Raw genomic sequence first — 18,323 nt, forward strand, 5'->3', positions numbered from 1 at the left:
TCAAATTGCTCACCACACATCTAGATAAGTTTGTTAAGGGGTCTAGTTTCCAAAATGGTGTCACTTGTAGGGGGTTTCCACTGTTTAGGCACATCAGGGGCTCTCCAAACGCGGCATGGCGTCCGATCTCAATTTCAGCCAATTCTACATTGAAAAAGTCAAACTGAGCTCCTTCCCTTCCGTGCTCTGCCGTGCGCCCAAACATTGGTTTACCCCACATGTGGGGTATCGGCGTATTCAGGAGAAATTGCACAACCAATTTTGTGGTTCATTTTCTCTTTTTACACTTGTGAAAATAAAAAAAATTGGTTCTGAAGTAAAATGTTTGTAAAAAAAAGTTAAATGTTAATTTTTTTTTTTTCCACATTGCTTCAGTTCCTGTGAAGCACGTAAAGGGTAAATAAACTTCTTGAATGTGGTTTTGAGCACCTTGAGGGGTACAGATTTCAGAATGGTGTCACTTTTGGGTATTTTCTGTCATATTGACCCTTCAAAGTGTCGTAGCTGATTTTGTTCTGACCAAGTGTCAGCTGTCCAGATCACCAGTGAGTCCGAATTGTGAGGTTTTTTTTTCGCCCTTTCTGTTGCAAGCGCTTGGAGACAAAAAGACTTCAACACACAAGCCGTGGTCAAATCACTTTATCTGACGTAATGAAATATAAGACATGTTTTTATACCATTTACAACAATATGTGACTCTGGAGCTCATTTGGCCCCCACCATCACCTCAGGGTCGTACGTACCTTGTTTACAATATACCCAGAACACGTTGTTGAGAACAAATATGATAACAAGTATAGTTTCCTTGAAGACAGAGACTACTAGTCTACATAAGAATAATTCTAGCAATAATAAGGCAATTGAAGTCTTAAAGGCATTTAAAGGGATATAAAAGCAAACCAATAACTCTTCTATATCAATTTCCCCCTTTTGTAAATGGTATAACCTTTGCCACAGGGTCAGGTGATGTCCACAAAGGAGCTACTGTCTCATGGGTCTAGTACCCATAAGGGGGCTTCCCACCTGCTTCGCCCATCCACCCTCAGTGTGGACACTCACTTTCCCCATCAGCAATGGCCACCTGGGGTCTATGATACACTACAGAAGGTTCAGCCTTAGATTCTTTTTTTCACACATACATTATTCAGTAGCTTAAGTAATACATATATTAGCGCTTTTACGGCTACATAAAATAATAAGCAAAACAACAAAATTTGCATACAAGTCTATATAATGCCAAAAAAAATCCATCATGCAAGGCCATTAACCCAATTTGCTGGATTTAGGAAAGAGAATGTGTTACCTCACCAGGAGTCTCTCTTTGAACTGTGCTGCTTTAACCATTGGTCTCTACGTTCACCTATTTTGTCTATACCGGCCCTGATCTGGAGATTGCCAGCAGGGTCGATATAATTACAACAGGTGGGACCAATTATCTGACACATTCCTCCTTCTTTTGCTGTCAGGTAATCTAGTACTATAGTATGTTGGTTAGTAACTATGATTAATTGTCTCTGTATTGTATTAGTTTCATTAAGAACTTCAAGAATCTGGAAAATCTGATCGTCCAGGTAGTCGGTAGCTTCCACTAATTTATCCCACATTTGGGTTATGAAGGGGTATATTAGCATACTACTGAATATTTTATTTGTTATCCCCATTTCTACTAGATGCGGCCTACCATTTGGCTTATTGTCTGCAGCCCTTCTATACAAGGTGTGAATTGGAACTGCTGCAGTGTCTATTTTACTATGAGGAACTATGAAAGTGGCTGGTGTCAGTTTAGCAAGAGTGCAGACCCCTCTTATGTCCGGGCTCACCCACCTGTAGGCACGATGTCCGCAAACCAAGAATACTCCGTCAGGGAGAACACAAACGTGACCAGGGGTCTGTATATATTGGTATAAACTCAAAAGTCCTGACCTACTGTAGGCTTATGGGCGCACCGAGTAATACTCATTTGTTTTCCCCTTACACCAGATGTACATTTACCCCTTTCTTTCCTTATTATTTTACCCATAGATGATTTACAGCCTTCAACACCATCTTGGTACACCGTCTCATTAACCTGTGTTTGATCGCGAGTGTATATGCGGAAGCAATTATTGTCCTCACCACAGGTGTTTGCTCCAGTGTGTTGAAGACTGAACTACAGTCCATCATTGGGAATAGGGTCTGAGTGAGGGATTTCAGTCCTCCTCCTGGCGACCATATTTCCGACATCTGAGTCATATTCCCGCCACCACATTTGTACCTTTAGGCCGCGTTATATTAAACTGAAACCAGGGATTAGCGGCCGATTATAGCCAATGAGGCAGATATATCACGGGGCACACCTAGATTGAGTCCAAGTCTCATTGTGTATGCAGTGTGGGGTTAATACCTCCCATGGCTCCAGAGGTAAAACTAAGTACGGCATAGTCCTCGCAGATACTGGGCTGTGTGTACAGATCCAACAGTCCTTCGGTTTCTGTCCTTCCATGTCCTTTATAAGAAGCGCATGATGCCGTATAAGTTTGTTGTCCCAATCAGCATTTAAGAGGTTGTCCTGTGTCTCTGTAGAGTGCAGTAATCCTGTCACTGCCAGCAAGGTGATGAGGAGAACAGTCATTCTGCTGTTGACAGGACCTTCTTGCAGTGACTGGCGTGGATCCAGGTGGGCTTTCCCTCAAGTTTTACTGAAGTGGATGTGGTCAGCTGGACTTGGAAGGGGCCGTCAAATCGTGGGTCCAGGCTCCTTCTCACGTGTCTGCGTATAACCACCCAATCACCTGGATTCAGCTGATGCACATCTGCACTGGCATTAGGATCTGGAATGGATGAGAACACATGTTTATGCACCACATTAAGTCTTTCCTGCAAGGCCTGGACATAGGCTGTCATAGCACCGTGTTGCATTTGTAGCACCTGTGGGAAGTACAGACCAGTCTTTGGTGCACTACCAACAGGACTTCAGAAGGAGACAAGCCTGTGTTTCTATTTGGAGTGTGTCTGACTGAAAAGAGTGCAAGAGGCAAGCACTCCACCCAGCTCTTTCCTGTGTCTGCCATGGCCTTTTGAATTTTCAGTTTAAGTGTCCCATTTAGTCTTTACACTTTCCCACTACTTTGTGGCCTATATGGTGTATGAAATGTTTGCTGTACACCCGGGGCCTGCATGACTTCCCTCATTATTTCTCCCGTGAAGTGTGTACCCCTATCTGTTTCTGTGGCTTCTGGGACACCATACCTGCAGATCAGTTCATTCATCAGTTTGTCTGTAGTCATTTTAGCATTTGCACATTTTACCGGATAGGCTTCCGGCCAACCAGAGAAGAGATCTACACATACTAGGATATTTGCATACACTCCTACCTTGGTAGCTATGTCGTCAATCTGCAGTCTCTGAAACGGTTAGAGAGGCCTAGATGTCGCTTTCTTAGGGACTTTTACTGTTTTACCTGGGTTGTGCTGTGCACAGATGAGGCATGATTGTACAAGTTTCGCGGCTTCGTAACTGAAACCAGGAGCGATCCAGAAGGCATCTACCATGGCACACATGTGACTTTTTAAGGTGTGAGTGGGGCCATGTGCTGCTTGCGCCATGATTGGGAACAGGGACTTTGGTGGGCACAATTTATCCTTATTCTCCCATACTCCATTTGAGTTCAGCTCAGCTCCCAGTCTCCCCCGGTGTACCTTCTCTGTTTGGGCAGCCTTTTGCTGGAGGGATTTCAGGACATCTAGACCCAATGTGGCTGGAATACGCTGACTCCCCACCACCGTCCACTGCTCTCTCTAGGCCGCCTTGTGCTATTTTAGCAACCTCGTTCGCCCTTCTATTGCCCTCTACCTCCACGGAGTCACCTTTGTGTGTGCTTTTACCTTGACAATGCCAACCTGGACTGGTAACATCAATGCCTCCATCAATTGTTTCACCAGCTCTGCATTTTTAATGGGCTTCTAATCTGTGAAAATATTAGCGACTTTACCTGCAGCGGCTTTACACGCCTCAGTGAGTGCCTTCAACTCTGCCTCCTGCGCCGACATGTGAGGAGAGAGTGGCTCCGCTCGGATTACCTCATGTGAGGATACTACTGCATATCCAGTGTAGAATCGTCCATCCTGGTGGTATCTGGGGCCATCTACAAAAAAGAAACTCAAAGTCTGCATTAGGAACAGGTTTTTTCATGAACGTGTGCAAACCCCACTGTCTCCTGACTCATCAGTTCTATGCAGACATGTTCATGTGTCATGTCAAAGTATCCTTCCTCACTCACTAATACGGTCACCAATTCCCCCTTTTTCTGAATCCACAGGCAGGAGGGTGGCTGGATTCAGAACGTTACATCTTTTGAGGGTGACATACTCAGGAATTAGTAGAGCACACTCAAGTCGGAGCTGTCTGGCCATAGACAGATGTTTTGGTTGAACTTGTACGAGTATGGCATGGATGTCATGTGGGGAATAGATTGTCAAAGGAAACGTCAGTGTGATCTCACATGCCTTTCCTAGTAGTAGTGCAGCTGCTCCTACCGCACAGACACAATCAATTGTATTTTGTGTGAGGTCCCGGGTCTGATGACAAGCAGTCATAAAGTGGTTGGAATATTTGTGAAGCGGACCTTATCCAAGGCCTACTGTTGGTCACTAAACCTAGGAAAGTGCATAGATGCTGATGTGACCTGGGTAGAGGGAGATCTTGAAATGCCTGTTTCCTGTCAGGTGTCCGGTACCTTCGGCAATATAATGTCCCAACAAATGTCACCTTTTGTTTGTAATACTGTAATTTGTCACGTGAGACCTTGCAACCCTTAGGGTCATTCACGTACTGTAATAGTACAATCAGCGGATGAGGTGATTGCCACTACTCAAGGATCCCTGCCATTGCTGCTGAATAGATGGCAGGGGATTTCTTTCCCCCTTTGTGGGAGGACTGTCCAACAATATTGTTCACCTTTATGAGTAAAGGAAAAAGATACCGACAGTCAGGGTGCAGGGGTACAGAGAAGAATGCACCTGCTAAATCAATGACTGTGAAACATTGTGACATCACTGGGATCTGTGACAGTATTGTGTGTGTGTGTTAGGGACGATTGAGGTCACACTCACTGTATCATCATTAATAGCCCTTAAGTCATGAACCTTTCTGTAAGTGTCAGCAAACCCTTGAGTCCTTTTTTTTTCCTAATGGGATACAAAGTGGTGTCGCAGGAGGAGGATCTTTGCAGTCCAGGGGGGGTTTCTTTGCACCAGAACCCCTGCCTTAACATACTCTCTAATATCTCTGCTCGGGGCCATTGATTTGGCTAGGCTCAAGGGGTATTGCTTTAAACAAGGAGGAGTGATTCCTTCTTTCATTTTAATCATGACAGGGGGAATGGGCAGCCGACCCACATCATTTTTCCCCCCCTTGCCCAAACAGTGTCGGGCCCCTGTCCCATTTCCTCATCCTCAGGCATTTTGGTGTCAGGTGTTAGTTTCACCGCTTTTGTCATATACACCATTGCCGCAATCTTACACAAATGTTTATCTGAGAGGGGACTTGTGACTGTAATACCCTCAGGAGAGTACTGTATGGTGGCCGGGATCGCACTCAGCACATCTACTCCCAGTAAATTCATAGGGGTATTATCACTAACAATAAGTTTTGTAAGTACCACAATTCCAGCACCTCACTGTTTCTATGTCCTTAGGTCCCTTATTACGTCTCCACTTTTTTCCTTGTGCTCCAGCATACATGACAGGTCGTCTTATTGTCCTTGTTTGCTCAACTTCTTTAGCTACCTTAAGGAGGTCTTTCGGATCTACATATCTCTATTCAGGTCTGGCTGGCTGTACTGCGTCTCGTAAGTCTTTGTTCATACCGTCAATGAATGCATTCACCAGTATTCTAACATCAAGTGGGTTTATGCAAATGTACCCCATGTCTGCCCATTTCAACTGTAACTGTCCAAAGTACATCTCTACCCTCTCCTTTTTGCTGTGTCACATTAGTCAGGAGTACGGACTGCTCTGATTGTTCCTCTGTAGCCCATTATCTTAATGCCCCGTCTCACTAAGCAATCTCGGTAGCGAGATCGCTGCTGAGTCACAACGTTTGTGACGTAACAGCGATCTCACCAGCGAGATCGCTGTGTGTGACAGCGATCAGCGAGCGGCCCCCCTGCCGGTATCGCTGATCGCTGGAAGAAACCTCTGGACATTTCTTTTGTCGCTGGTCTCCCGCTGGCCAGCAGGCATCGCTGTGTGTGACAGCGGGAGACCAGCGATCAGGTGTTAAAAAATAATAAAAATAAAAAATATAGTTATTCTCACCTTCCGATGTCCCGTTCAGCCATCCCGCCTCTCTACACGCTCCGGTCCCAGTGATCCTTTGCACGAATGACCGCGAGACTTTGTTATCCCGCGAGACCGTGACATCTCGCGGTCATTCGTGCAAAGGATCACTGGGACCGGAGCGTGGAGAGAGGCAGGATGGCTGAACGGGACGTCGGAAGGTGAGAATAACTATATTTTTTATTTTGATACTATTTTTTACAGCGATAGCCAGCGATGCCGGTCTCTCGGCATCGCTGTGCTGATCGCTGGTGAAGCTGTCTGTGTGACAGCTCACCAGCGATCACATAGCGACTTACCAGCGATCCTGACACCTTCATATCGGTGTCGGGATCGCTGGTGAGTCACTTAGTGTGACGGGGCCTTTAGTGACTCACAGTACGTCTCCCCAGACCGTGCAGATTTATCATCCATGCCCCAAGCCTGATTCTTTGTCACATCTGTGTGTGTCTTAATTATATGTCTTAGTGCGTCACCTGCCTTTAAACTCACCAACCTCTCTAGGTCTGCCCAGGTACACTTATATGTCTGCTGTACTTCCTTTATGTGTCTGTAAAACGGGAATGGTTGGTCTTCAGGGTCAGGCAGCTGCTTCAGCAAAGCTAGCTGGTCAGAGGGGCTCCAGGGATAATTCACCTGCATCTTTCTTATTCTAGTCGCACTTCTAGGTCCTGATGGGGTTGGTCATCTGATGTCTACTGTCAGCTTACTCCTCAAAGGTCAATGTCCCCACTACCCACTATCCACACTATTATGTCAGCTTCTTATAATCTTGTCTGGACAGGATCTAGTGCAACTCGCTTAGGTCAGTAGCACAGGTCACACAAGTAGCTATTCAGTCTGGGTTTGTCTGAGTCTGACCACAGTATTTACAAGTCCATCTGTTTTGTCTGGGTCTCTGGTTACACTTTGTCAAAACATTCATAATACACCTTCCACACTGCTGCACATTCATTCTCAAGCATCATTTATTCACTTGCTATTTTCTTCCCTTGTCTGTGCCTTTTTTTGTACATCCAAACATTCACACTCTGGTATTTTTGCCTTTTTTTTTTTTTAAATATTGGTCCCACTTGTTTTCACTGCTTCCTTTCTTCTCTGTCTTTTACAATTTGCATAGCTGTCTTGGATCCCATTGGGGGCACCGACTGTACGCAGAAAAAGTTGCCATGGCTTCAACCTTTTTCTGCCGACAGCTCACCTTTCTTCTGAAATGCCCTCCCAGTGTGCCTGGACCTCTGTCTTACAGGCCACACTTAGCAAGTCAGAGAGAGCCTGCCAAGGTGTAGCGGGAAGGCTCCTTGCCTCTCACCCGGTAGACCTACAGGATGTAACGGGAAGGCTCTCTGCCTCTCACCCACTAGATCAGCTGACTAGATAGGAATAGGCCCTTTTCCTTCTAGCCCAGCTCCATGGATTGTGGGAAGGCTACTTCAACTTAGACAGCTCACCTTTCTTCTAAAATGCCCTTCTGTGTGTCTGGACCTCTGTCTTACAGCCCACACATAGCAAGTCAGAGTGAGCCTGCCAAGGTATATCCAGAGGGCTCCTCGCCCTCGCCTCTCACCCACAACAAAAAACCCGCTGACTAAAGTAAGAAGGCCCAGGTGTGATAGGCCTCTGACCTACTTTATCAGCCGTACTGTCGGCTACCTCCTCTGTTGATACACAATTTGCTATACAAATCAATCACACAACTAGAAGCAGGTTCAAACACATTAATGACCAAACAATCACTTACAATTACCAAACAATCACTTACAATGACCAAACAATCACTTATAATGACCTTCTAAATTGGGCACCATATTTTACTTTTAACTTCCAACTTCAATTAAGTACTGTTGCTTTAAAATGCACAAATCAAATAGCGAGCATTTCATCAAGGACAACCACAGAGAATCTGAGCACAGCTCTGTGAATCCTCTCATTAGACACTAAGCAGAGATAAGACGAGGGGAGCGAGAGAAGGGGAGAAAAGAAACTGCACAGCGCCATCCTTCCCCCTCCCATCAAAATGTAGTGTTGTACTTCAACTAATTCCATAGTTCTTTAGACTTATCAAAATCAACTTCTACAAAGAAACTCAAAATCACGGGATTTCACTGTAAGAGCAGATAACTGTATAATGAGATTAACTGAGTCTTGCCCTTTTTCTGGCCAAATGCATTCAGGAAACTTTACAATGTAATGCCACATACAACACAAGCTATATCATTACTCAATTCATTCAGTCTCAGATGTAGATTTGAAATATCTATAACGCATCTGTCCGGGATTCCACCACAACTAGAAAGGTAACAAATCTCTTGACATAAAAATGATGTGTGATGATTCATTTATACGTGCTCATTCACGGATTTTTTATACTCCATTACTCATCTCTCATCTTATTCAGAGGTTCTCATAGACATATATACAAGGAGTCACACAGCCTATCTTGCACTTTGGATTTGATTGACACTTTAACCTACAGCAGTGTCCACTGACACTCCGAGAACACCAAAGCCAACTTCTTACCCAAGAAACATTGAAAACCAGAGCAACCAAAAACCACAGCCTTATACAAATTTACTGGCAATCCAAAATAACCACTGCACAGAGTCTATCCCAGACTTTGTGCTACACAGTACACCAGTACACAACCAGTTAGTATATTAGTATATTGCCAGAACAGTTTAACAGATAATACAGATGACAATTATTATCTTATCACTCTATTATTCAACTCTCATACAGACATACTCACCACTCACTGGTGATGTGGGTTCTTTTGAACCGTGCTGTTACAGTCTTACCCAGAGATATGTAGACATCCTTAGAAAGGTTGCAGATGCAGAATCAATGTAAGAATAAATGTTCTCACCTGCTGCAGCCTGGATTCTGCATTTTCAACCTCCCAGGAAGCTCCCACATACGGATACCGAATAGGCTGGTTTCCACGGTCCCCGTCGGGCGCCAAAACTGTCGTAGCTGATTTTGTTCTGACCAAGTGTCAGCTGTCCAGATCACCAGTGAGTCCGAATTGTGAGGTTTTTTTTTCGCCCTTTCTGTTGCAAGCGCTTGGAGACAAAGAGACTTCAACACACAAGCTGTGGTCAAATCACTTTATCTGACGTAATGAAATATAAGACATGTTTTTATACCATTTACAACAATATGTGACTCTATGGAGCTCATTTGGCCCCCACTATCACCTCACGGTCGTACCTTGTTTACAATATACCCAGAACACGTTGTTGAGAACAAATATGATAACAAGTATAGTTTCCTTGAAGACAGAGACTACTAGTCTACATAAGAATAATTCTAGCAATAATAAGGCAAAAGGCAATTGAAGTCTTAAAGGCATTTAAAGGGATATAAAAGCATGTCTTATATTTCATTACTTCTATATCAAAAGTGACTTTAAATGTGATGTGGTCTCTAAAAAAAGTTTTTAAAATTTTGTTGTAAAAATGAGAAATCGCTGGTCAATTTTAACCCCTATAAGTTCCTAACAAAAAAAATGTTGTTTCCAAAATTGTGCTGAGGTAAAGTAGACGTGTGAAATGTTATTTATTAAGTACTTGTGTGACATATCTCTCTGATTTAAGGGCATAAAAATTAAAAGTTTGAAAATTTCAAAATTGTAATTTTTTTTTCCATATTTCCATTTTTTTCATAAATAAACACACATTATATCGAAGAAATTTTACCACTAATATGAAGTAAAATATGTTACAAAAAACACTCTCAGAATCAGCAGGATCCGTTAAAGCTTTCCAGTGTTATAACCTCGTAAAGTGACAGTGGTCAGAATTGTAAAAATTGGCCTGATCATTAAAATTGGCTCCGTCACTAAGGGTTTAAATTATGTACTTCATAGATGACTGTTTTGATGACCTACCGAAGGGGGAGATCTATAGGAGACAGACTGACGCATATCCTGTACACTAGTCCGCCGACAACAGGCACATGGCTAGACCAGAAAATATGTTGATCATACAGATGTGGAAATTGCTGCAGCTGTAAATGGATGACTCCCTGTAAAACCTTCACCAGTTCAGCATATGCAAATAAAGTCCGTGGAGCCTCATTTAAGAGTCTCAAACACGGGACTAGCCAGATCTTCCTCCAGGGAAGGACCCAGTCAAGGAGTGGCTCCTTTCGGAAACCACCATTACCACCATATTAAGTGGCCCTTTAAGTCAATATCCAGCTCTTTACGAGTTTACAGTTATGACAAGGGAAATACCAAGGCCAGGTATCCATCCACAGACAGCTGTTTTGGGGTGTTGCCCCTCATCAATGTGGAGTAGGAATCTGGCTAGGTGGGAGCAAAGCCTAGTAGACCAACATCACGAAACAATCACTGACCTCAGGGAGACCAGTCAAAGAAAACACTGCGGCAGCCGGCAAAGGTGCTCAATCAGTGAAATCCTAGGTGCATTGCTCCCTGGGAAATAAGAATATGCAAATAAAGTCCGTGGACCCTCATTTAAGAGTCTCAAACACGGGACTTGCCAGATCTTCCTTCAGGGAAGGACCCAGCCAAGGAGTGGCTCCTTTCGGAAACCACCATTACCACCATATTAAGTGGCCCTTTAAGTCAATATCCAGCTCTTTACGAGTTTACAGATATGACAAGGGAAATACCAAGGCCAGGTATCCATCCACAGACAGCTGTTTCGGGGTGTTGCCCCTCATCAATGTGGAGTAGGAATCTGGCTAGGTGGGAGCAAAGCCTAGTAGACCAACATCACGAAACAATCACTGACCTCAGGGAGACCAGTCAAAGAAAACACTGCGGCAGCCGGCAAAGGTGCTCAATCAGTGAAATCCTAGGTGCATTGCTCCCTGGGAAATAAGAATATGCAAATAAAGTCCGTGGAGCCTCATTTAAGAGTCTCAAACACTGGACTAGCCAGATCTTCCTCCAGGGAAGGACCCAGCCAAGGAGTGGCTCCTTTCGGAAACCACCATTACCAACCATATTAAGTGGCCCTTTTAATCAATATCCAGCTCTTTACGAATTAACAGATATGACAAGGGATATACCAAGGCCAGGTATCCATCCACAGAAGCTTCCCTATATTACTCAGGAGGGAGGCGAAGTTATGCTGGAAAAGGGTGCCTGGGTTGTCTGTGATATGTATCCCCAGATACTTGATTTTCTCTTTTGGCCATTTAAAGGGGGTAGCATTTTTTAAAAGCCAAATCTCCAGGTCGGCGGAAATGTTAAGTGCCTCGGACTCATCCAAATTTATTTTAAAGTTGGAGAGTTCCCCAAACAGAGAAAAGACTTCTAACAACTTTGGCATGGCGGTCCCCGGGTTAGCGAGCATAAGCAGAAGGTCATCCGCAAAAGCTGCAGCCTTCACCTCTAGGTGATTGAATTTAATTCCTTTAATATCGCTATTCTGCCTGATAGTTTTGTATCAGGGTCTCCATAGTTAAAACAAATAAAGATGGGGAGAGAGGGCAACCCTGCCTGGTACCATTGCTAATCTTAAATGGCTCATTAAGGATTCCATTCACTCTGACCCTAGCCGCAGGGAAAGCATATAATGATAAAATGTCATCAATAAACAGGACCGGGAAGGCAAATTTCTTTCTGTTCGGAATTGTTGCCAAGGTTTCCCGAACCTCCTGAGCAGTGATCTCTCTCATGAGTAAGGTTTGGCCCAAAGGGGCGATCTTAGGTAATGAGATCGATGTCAGGAAGTCGTGATGAATTTTCTCTAGGGCAATGACCGGGTTTTTCATTGAATCTGGTGGTTCCAGGTTGTATAAAGAGTCATAATAACTCCTAAAGGCCTCTGCTATATCTCTAGACCCATCCACCTTGGTCCTGTCACCCGTACTTATCCGCTTAATGAATATTTTTCTTTTTGTTTCTTTAACATTTGGGAGGTAAATTTACTTCCCTTGTTCCCATGCATATAAATTTGCATCGGACAAACAATTTTGCAGAATTTATGTTAAGCAGATCCCTGAGTTTGCAGCGCAGGGCGGTCAGGTCCGTGAGCGTACAGTCAGATTTACCCTTTTTATGTAACCTTTCCATCACACTAATTTGGTGTAGAAGAGAAGAGATTTCTTTGTCTCTTTCCCTCTTGACATGGGCTCCTAATGCAATCAGTTCTCCCCTGAGTACTGCCTTATATGTTTCCCAAATGATGGGGGTGGTGCCCCCTTCTGCAATGTTTTCTCTGAAAAATCTATCAAGAGCCACCTTCACCTGAGACAAGTGATCCGGGTTACCCAACAGGGATTCATTCAGCTGCCATGTCGGAGAGGGCCTCAGGATGGAGGTGATTCGTAATTTCATAAAAATCGGAGCATGGTCCAAAATGGTAATAGAACCTATTGAAGTGTCAGAAACTAAAATGATGGCTGAGGACTGTACCAGCAGGTAATCTAATCTTTGGTACGAGTTATGTGGTATTGAGAAAAAAGAGTAATCCTTCGTGGTAGGGTGAGAAATCCTCCAAGGATCGACCAAATTAAGTGAGTGCAATTTCTTTAGTAGGTATCTCCTCTCCCTTAACGGAACCGAGGATCTACCATTTGATGCATCTAGAGTCAGATATAATGTAGCATTTAAGTCCCCCCCAAAACTAGAAGTCCTTCCTTGAAAATAGTGAGTGAGCATGTCTAAGGCCCTGGACAACCACCGTACCTGTCCAGTGTTTGGTGCATATAGATTCCCAAATGTAACTGGTGTGTTGGCCAGCAATCCCTTTACAAAGATAAATCTTCCCTCCGAGTCCGAGAGATGATCTTTCAAAGGGAAAGGCAACCCCTTCTTGAAAGTGATGCTAACCCCTTTTGAGATGGAGGAGGAGCAACTGTTAAACCAGTTTAGATATGGGGAAAAAGACATGTTAGGGGCTCTACCTGTTTTGAAGTGTGTTTCCTGTTGGAAGAGTACCCGTGCATTGCTCTTCCGTAGTAAGGAGATAATCTGGCTATGCTTTGCTGGTACATTAATCCCTTTTAAATTGAAGGAGGCCACGGTGATCGAGTCTCCCAAGCTTTGACCAGTCATAGACCTTATAGATATCAGAATCCGTCGTCCTTAGTACATACCTAAGAAAAAACAACATCAAAGTTAACATAAAGCTATTTACAGAAACAGTCTCATCTTTAGCAGGTGGGGTTTGCAAATACCCTATCATTAAAGATGAGACATAACACACCCAAGCAGTGAATTAGAAATGAATAGTACAGTAAACTAATCTACAAGGTCTCCCCCAGGATGAACCGTGTCCATAAATGAAGACATACCATGACGAAGAAGAATGTCATTAGGTCTGCCCATTCATCCTTCTCTTTCAGGATGTGGGGTACCCGGGTAAATTAACTCCCTCTACAGCAAACATTTAAGAACTACTTATGGTTCATAACATGGGAATAATGTTCAGAGAGGGGTGATCAAACGCAGCCCACTTATTACTGATAGCTCTCCAAAAACATAAGTCAGAAGAACAACGTCTCAGAGCCGATGCGCCTCCAATTAGCCCTTGTACCAGACAAAGATCAGTATAGCTGACATCATGTCAAATGGCGTTTGGCGGCACTCTTTTTGGCTTACCGAGAGGCAGATTTCTTTTTAGTGGAGCATTCTACCGGTTTGACAAGCTTTGATATGTCCAGTCCTAGATCCAAGGGCATCCATGATGGGACCGAGACAGGGTTTAATTGCAATGTTTCCCAGGAGTTCTCAAAGTCCTCTGGAGTATGAATGGTAATCTGGCGTCCATCTTTAGAGATCCCAATTCCAAACTGGAAAAGCCACTTAAAATGGATTCCTTTAGCTACCAGCACATCCTTCCGCTGCTTCAGCAATCTCCTTTTAGCCAAGGTGCAGGGGGATATGTCTTGGAAAATTTGAAATTTAGACTCTCCATAGGTGAAGGGGGAGTGCTCTCTAGCCCCCGACAGGATTGCTGCCGTATCTAGATAATTAAGTAGGCCACAGATAATGTCTCTGGGGGGTTCAGAAGCCTTAGGTTTCGGTCTGAGAGCTCTGTGAACTAGAGTTGAGCGACTTTGGTCGGATCGGGTTTTATGAAAAAATTTGAGTCGGATGAAACTGGTCCGACTAGGGCAAAAAAAAAGTCAGAGTTTTGTTCGAAACCCGATCCCAATGCAAGTCAATGGGGAATAAAAGTCGGCATTGAGCAGATGAATGTCATCCGCTCTATGCCGACTTTTATTTCCCATTTACTTGCATTGGGGTCGGGTTTCGGACGAAACTCCGACTTTTTTTTGCCCTAGTAGGACCAGTTTCATCCGACTCAGATTTTGTTTCATGAAACCCGATCCGACCAAAGTCGCTCAACTCTACTGTGAACCCTTTCTATAACAAGAGAGTCTGCTCTTTCCTGGCCCAGAATTGCTGAGAAAATTTCCATAGAGACTTTAATGAGGGATTCCGGGAGGAAAGATTCTGGTATACCCCTCAATCTTACATTTTTCCTCCTACTCCTGTTCTCTTGGTCCTCCATAGCTAGGAAGACTGTATTGAGGTGTTGTTGATGAGCAAGTAAGTGATCCCCCAAAGTGTTGGAAGCATTGATCAGGTCTGCCTGGGAGTTTTCTAACGCTTCCACTCTGTGACCAATATGTTTTATGTCAGACCTTAAGCCCTCCATCTCTCTGACCAAGGGTTTCATGCTTGTAGCTAGAAGTTTTTCATAAAATTATGGGAGCTAGGGGTTGGATCGGATTGATTCACACACTGATTCATCCTGGCTCATATCTCAGTTCTCAGTCAGGGCAGGTGGTTCCCCAGTCGGGTCCAATGGCTTATCTGTAGATCGGGTTGTCTCCGATTTTTTTCATCAGGAATTTGTCTAGTCCCCACTGAGGGACTGACTTCAGATTTAAGGAAAAATTCTTTGTTAAACTCTTCGCCCGTTTTTTATTTGTACGAACCATATTGAGTACTGAAGTATACGGGCGTGCTGTAATCACTGCTTGGGCATTCAACTAAGTTTAAAACAGGACTCATCATGAAGTAGGTTTCATGTAGAGACATGACAGATTTTAAGGTTGGTATAGGCCTGAGCTGCTGTAGAATGACCAGTAGGTGGAGCTCAAAGCTTAGAAATAGATTATGAGAGAAGATTTAAAAAAATGGCCACAAAGAAAAAGGAGTTGATGGAAATTTTAGCCTCTTTTTACTGGGTACTCAGACCCCTTGATTGCATCCCATAAAAGCGCTGTCCCCCGATTCTCAGATAGAGATGGACAGGCCCCTCTCTGATGTTTCTATGTCAGTAGCACGTGGGAAGCAGCCGGGGCTGGTAATTGTAGGTGGGCTATGAGTACCTCCCTCAGGCCTCAGGGTTACACGTGGGCCCCAAATTGCCACGGCACCCGGGACGCAGACAACCCTCAAGAGCAACTCACCGGAGGTACCGCGGGACCCACCGCTGTAGGCTTCCAGAAGCAGCTACCCCTGCAGCTGCAGCGGAGGCACCAGGTGTCACTAGGAGGCGGCGGGCGGGAAGCGCGTCCAGCAAGCTCCCGTCCCACTCACAGCTCTCACACCTCCTCCTCGCCCCGAACACCATGGAGCCCCTGCGACCACGCTGGATACTGCGCGCACAGGGAGGCAGCAGCTCCGGCAAGTGCCGATGGCAGGACATAGCCGGGAGAAAATTCTCATTCAGGGGAGGGGGGATGGTGTGCAAGCAGCACCTTCGGCAGGCCTCAGATCTCCCCGTGGGTCTCTGCTCCCAGGGAATCGCTGCACTCCCAGCCAGGGGATATGTAGGCTCCCTTAGCTTCAGCAGGCTTTTGCTGCCCTTTTTGAATTTGGATGGTTTCCAAAAATTGTGGATTTAGCCCGATTATTTGAGGTCAAGAGAGAGGCATAGAAGAACATGTCTTGTTCCTTCAGCAGCTGGCCACGTCCCCATCTGCTATATGACTTTTTATGGCTACATTTTTATACAAGGTTTTATATAGAAATGGTGTAAAAATGTAACTAATTAAAAATTATTAATTGGGTTTATTCTTCACAGATATCTATACCAGAAGTTCTGATGTTACAGCAGATGATTGTGGTATCACACAAGATACAACTGAAGATCCTGTCAATATCCCAGATATACCACCAGCCCTTCTAAATACCTATCTTGCAGCTTATCCTTTTATACAGGTCCCTTACTCTGACTCATTACAGATTGTTAAGCAGAAGAAAAGTCGTGGCAGGAAGTTTTTAAACCAAAGAACTGGCAGAAGGAAGAAGCCATTTTCTTGTTCAATATGTGGGCATTCCTTTACCAAGAAATCAAATCTAGCTGATCATCAAAAAGTCCACGTTGGGAAGAAACCATATTCATGTTTAGATTGTGGGAAATGTTTTAAGAAGAAATCAGATTTTACTGTACATCAGAAAAAAAATCACTCAAGGAGAAAAACATTTTCTTGTACAGAATGTAGGAAATATGTTAGCCGAAAATCAGTTTCACATCTGAGAACTCACACATGGAAGAAACTATATTCATGTTCTGAATGTGTGAAATGTTTTACCAGGAAATCAGATCTTGATAGATGGCAGACAAGTCACAAAGGGGCAAATATATTTTCATGTTCAGAATGTGGGAGATATTTTGGTCAGAAATCAAAACTCCTTACACATAAAAGAGTTCACATAAAAGAGAAGCCATTTTCATGTTCAGTATGTCAGAAATCTTTTATCAAAAAATTGGATCTTGCTAAACATCAGAGAATTCACACAGGGAATAAACCATTTTCATGTTCAGAATGTGGGAAATGTTTTAGCCAAAATTCAAATCTTCTAACACATCAAAGAATTCACACAGGGGAGAAGCCATTTTCATGTTCTGAATGTGGAAGGTCTTTTACCCAGAATTCAAATCTTCTTACACATCAGAAAATTCACATAAAGGAAAAGCCATTTTTATGTTCAGAGTGTGGAAAATGTTTTGCCAAGAAATCAAATCTGGTTACTCATCAGAGAAGTCACACAGGTGAGAAGCCATTTTTATGTTCAGAGTGTGGGAAATGTTTTAGCCAGAAATCAAATCTTGTTACACATCAGAGAATTCATGTAGGGTGGAAGCCATTCTCATGTTCTGAATGCGGGAAATGTTTTAGCCAAAAATCAAATCTTGTGGCACATCAGAAAACTCACACAGTGGAGGATCCATTCTCATGTTCTGAATGTGGGAAATGTTATTCTCAAAAATCAGATCTTGTTAAACATCGGAGGAGTCACAAAGAGAAAATGTCATTTTTATGTACCACGTGTGGAAGTTGTTTTACACAAAAGTCAGCTCTAATTGCACATCAAAGAGCTCACATTGGAAAACATTGTTACGACCTAAATATGGGAAATGTTTTACCCACAAATAACTTCTTCTTAAACATCAAAGAACCTCCGAGGGAAAGTAGTCATTTTTTAACTGATATATAGTACAAGAAAACATACAATTGCTATAATCAAGTTATCTCTCAAATACTTCAGAGGAGCGGTAGCTACACCAGAAGTGAATTCCGACCCTTTAAGGAACTCTTCCAACATGACTGGCAATAGATGCAATACTAGTAAGATTCCATACTCGACTGAATTCTTTAAAAACATCTAGCAGTTCCCTCTAGCCCATTTCCACCTGTGCATGAAACAAGAACCATGCTTAAAATGGAAGACCCAGCTCGGCCGCTGGGTCTCCTGACCTGAGCTGACTACGATATGCATAGATTTGTGTGTTTGTGGCCAACTTTATAATTAATACATCTGGCATGTTATACGTCATAAGAAAAGTCACATGCAAGCATACAAAAGGTTTCCATATTTTTGTTTTCTCAAAATTTACTTGGTGACAAAACTGTCCCTATTGCTAAAACTTTTTTGGAAAGAAATCTCACCCCAAAGCTAAAAATAATACAAATTTTCAATTTATTTTGAAAGAAAGATGCCTCCTTACTGTGTTTTTTTGTCTGCATTATCTCTCTACCATAGGTAGTTGCACTCAAGATATGTGT

At 43.5% G+C, this 18,323-nt stretch overlaps 1 protein-coding gene and 1 long non-coding RNA gene across 2 annotated transcripts in view; one reads left to right on the plus strand and one right to left on the minus strand.

The window, feature by feature from the left end:
* LOC141055955 (uncharacterized) overlaps window positions 1-18,323 on the plus strand; it is a 134,184-nt gene that overhangs the window by 33,380 nt on the left and 82,481 nt on the right. Inside the window, exon 7 of the mRNA XM_073552651.1 lies at window positions 16,337-17,753. Coding sequence (XP_073408752.1) covers window positions 16,337-17,753 — 1,417 coding nt within the window. The remainder of the gene's footprint in view (window positions 1-16,336; window positions 17,754-18,323) is intronic.
* Window positions 624-13,386, minus strand: LOC141055835 (uncharacterized). Its single transcript, XR_012221543.1, has 2 exons — window positions 13,200-13,386; window positions 624-4,123 (listed from the first exon to the last, which is right to left on the minus strand). It is a non-coding gene; the product is annotated as an uncharacterized lncRNA (long non-coding RNA).

Source organism: Dendrobates tinctorius, unplaced genomic scaffold (genome assembly GCF_039654945.1).
Source record: "Dendrobates tinctorius isolate UK_male_01 unplaced genomic scaffold, ASM3965494v1 ptg000192l, whole genome shotgun sequence".
Taxonomy (NCBI): domain Eukaryota; kingdom Metazoa; phylum Chordata; class Amphibia; order Anura; family Dendrobatidae; genus Dendrobates; species Dendrobates tinctorius.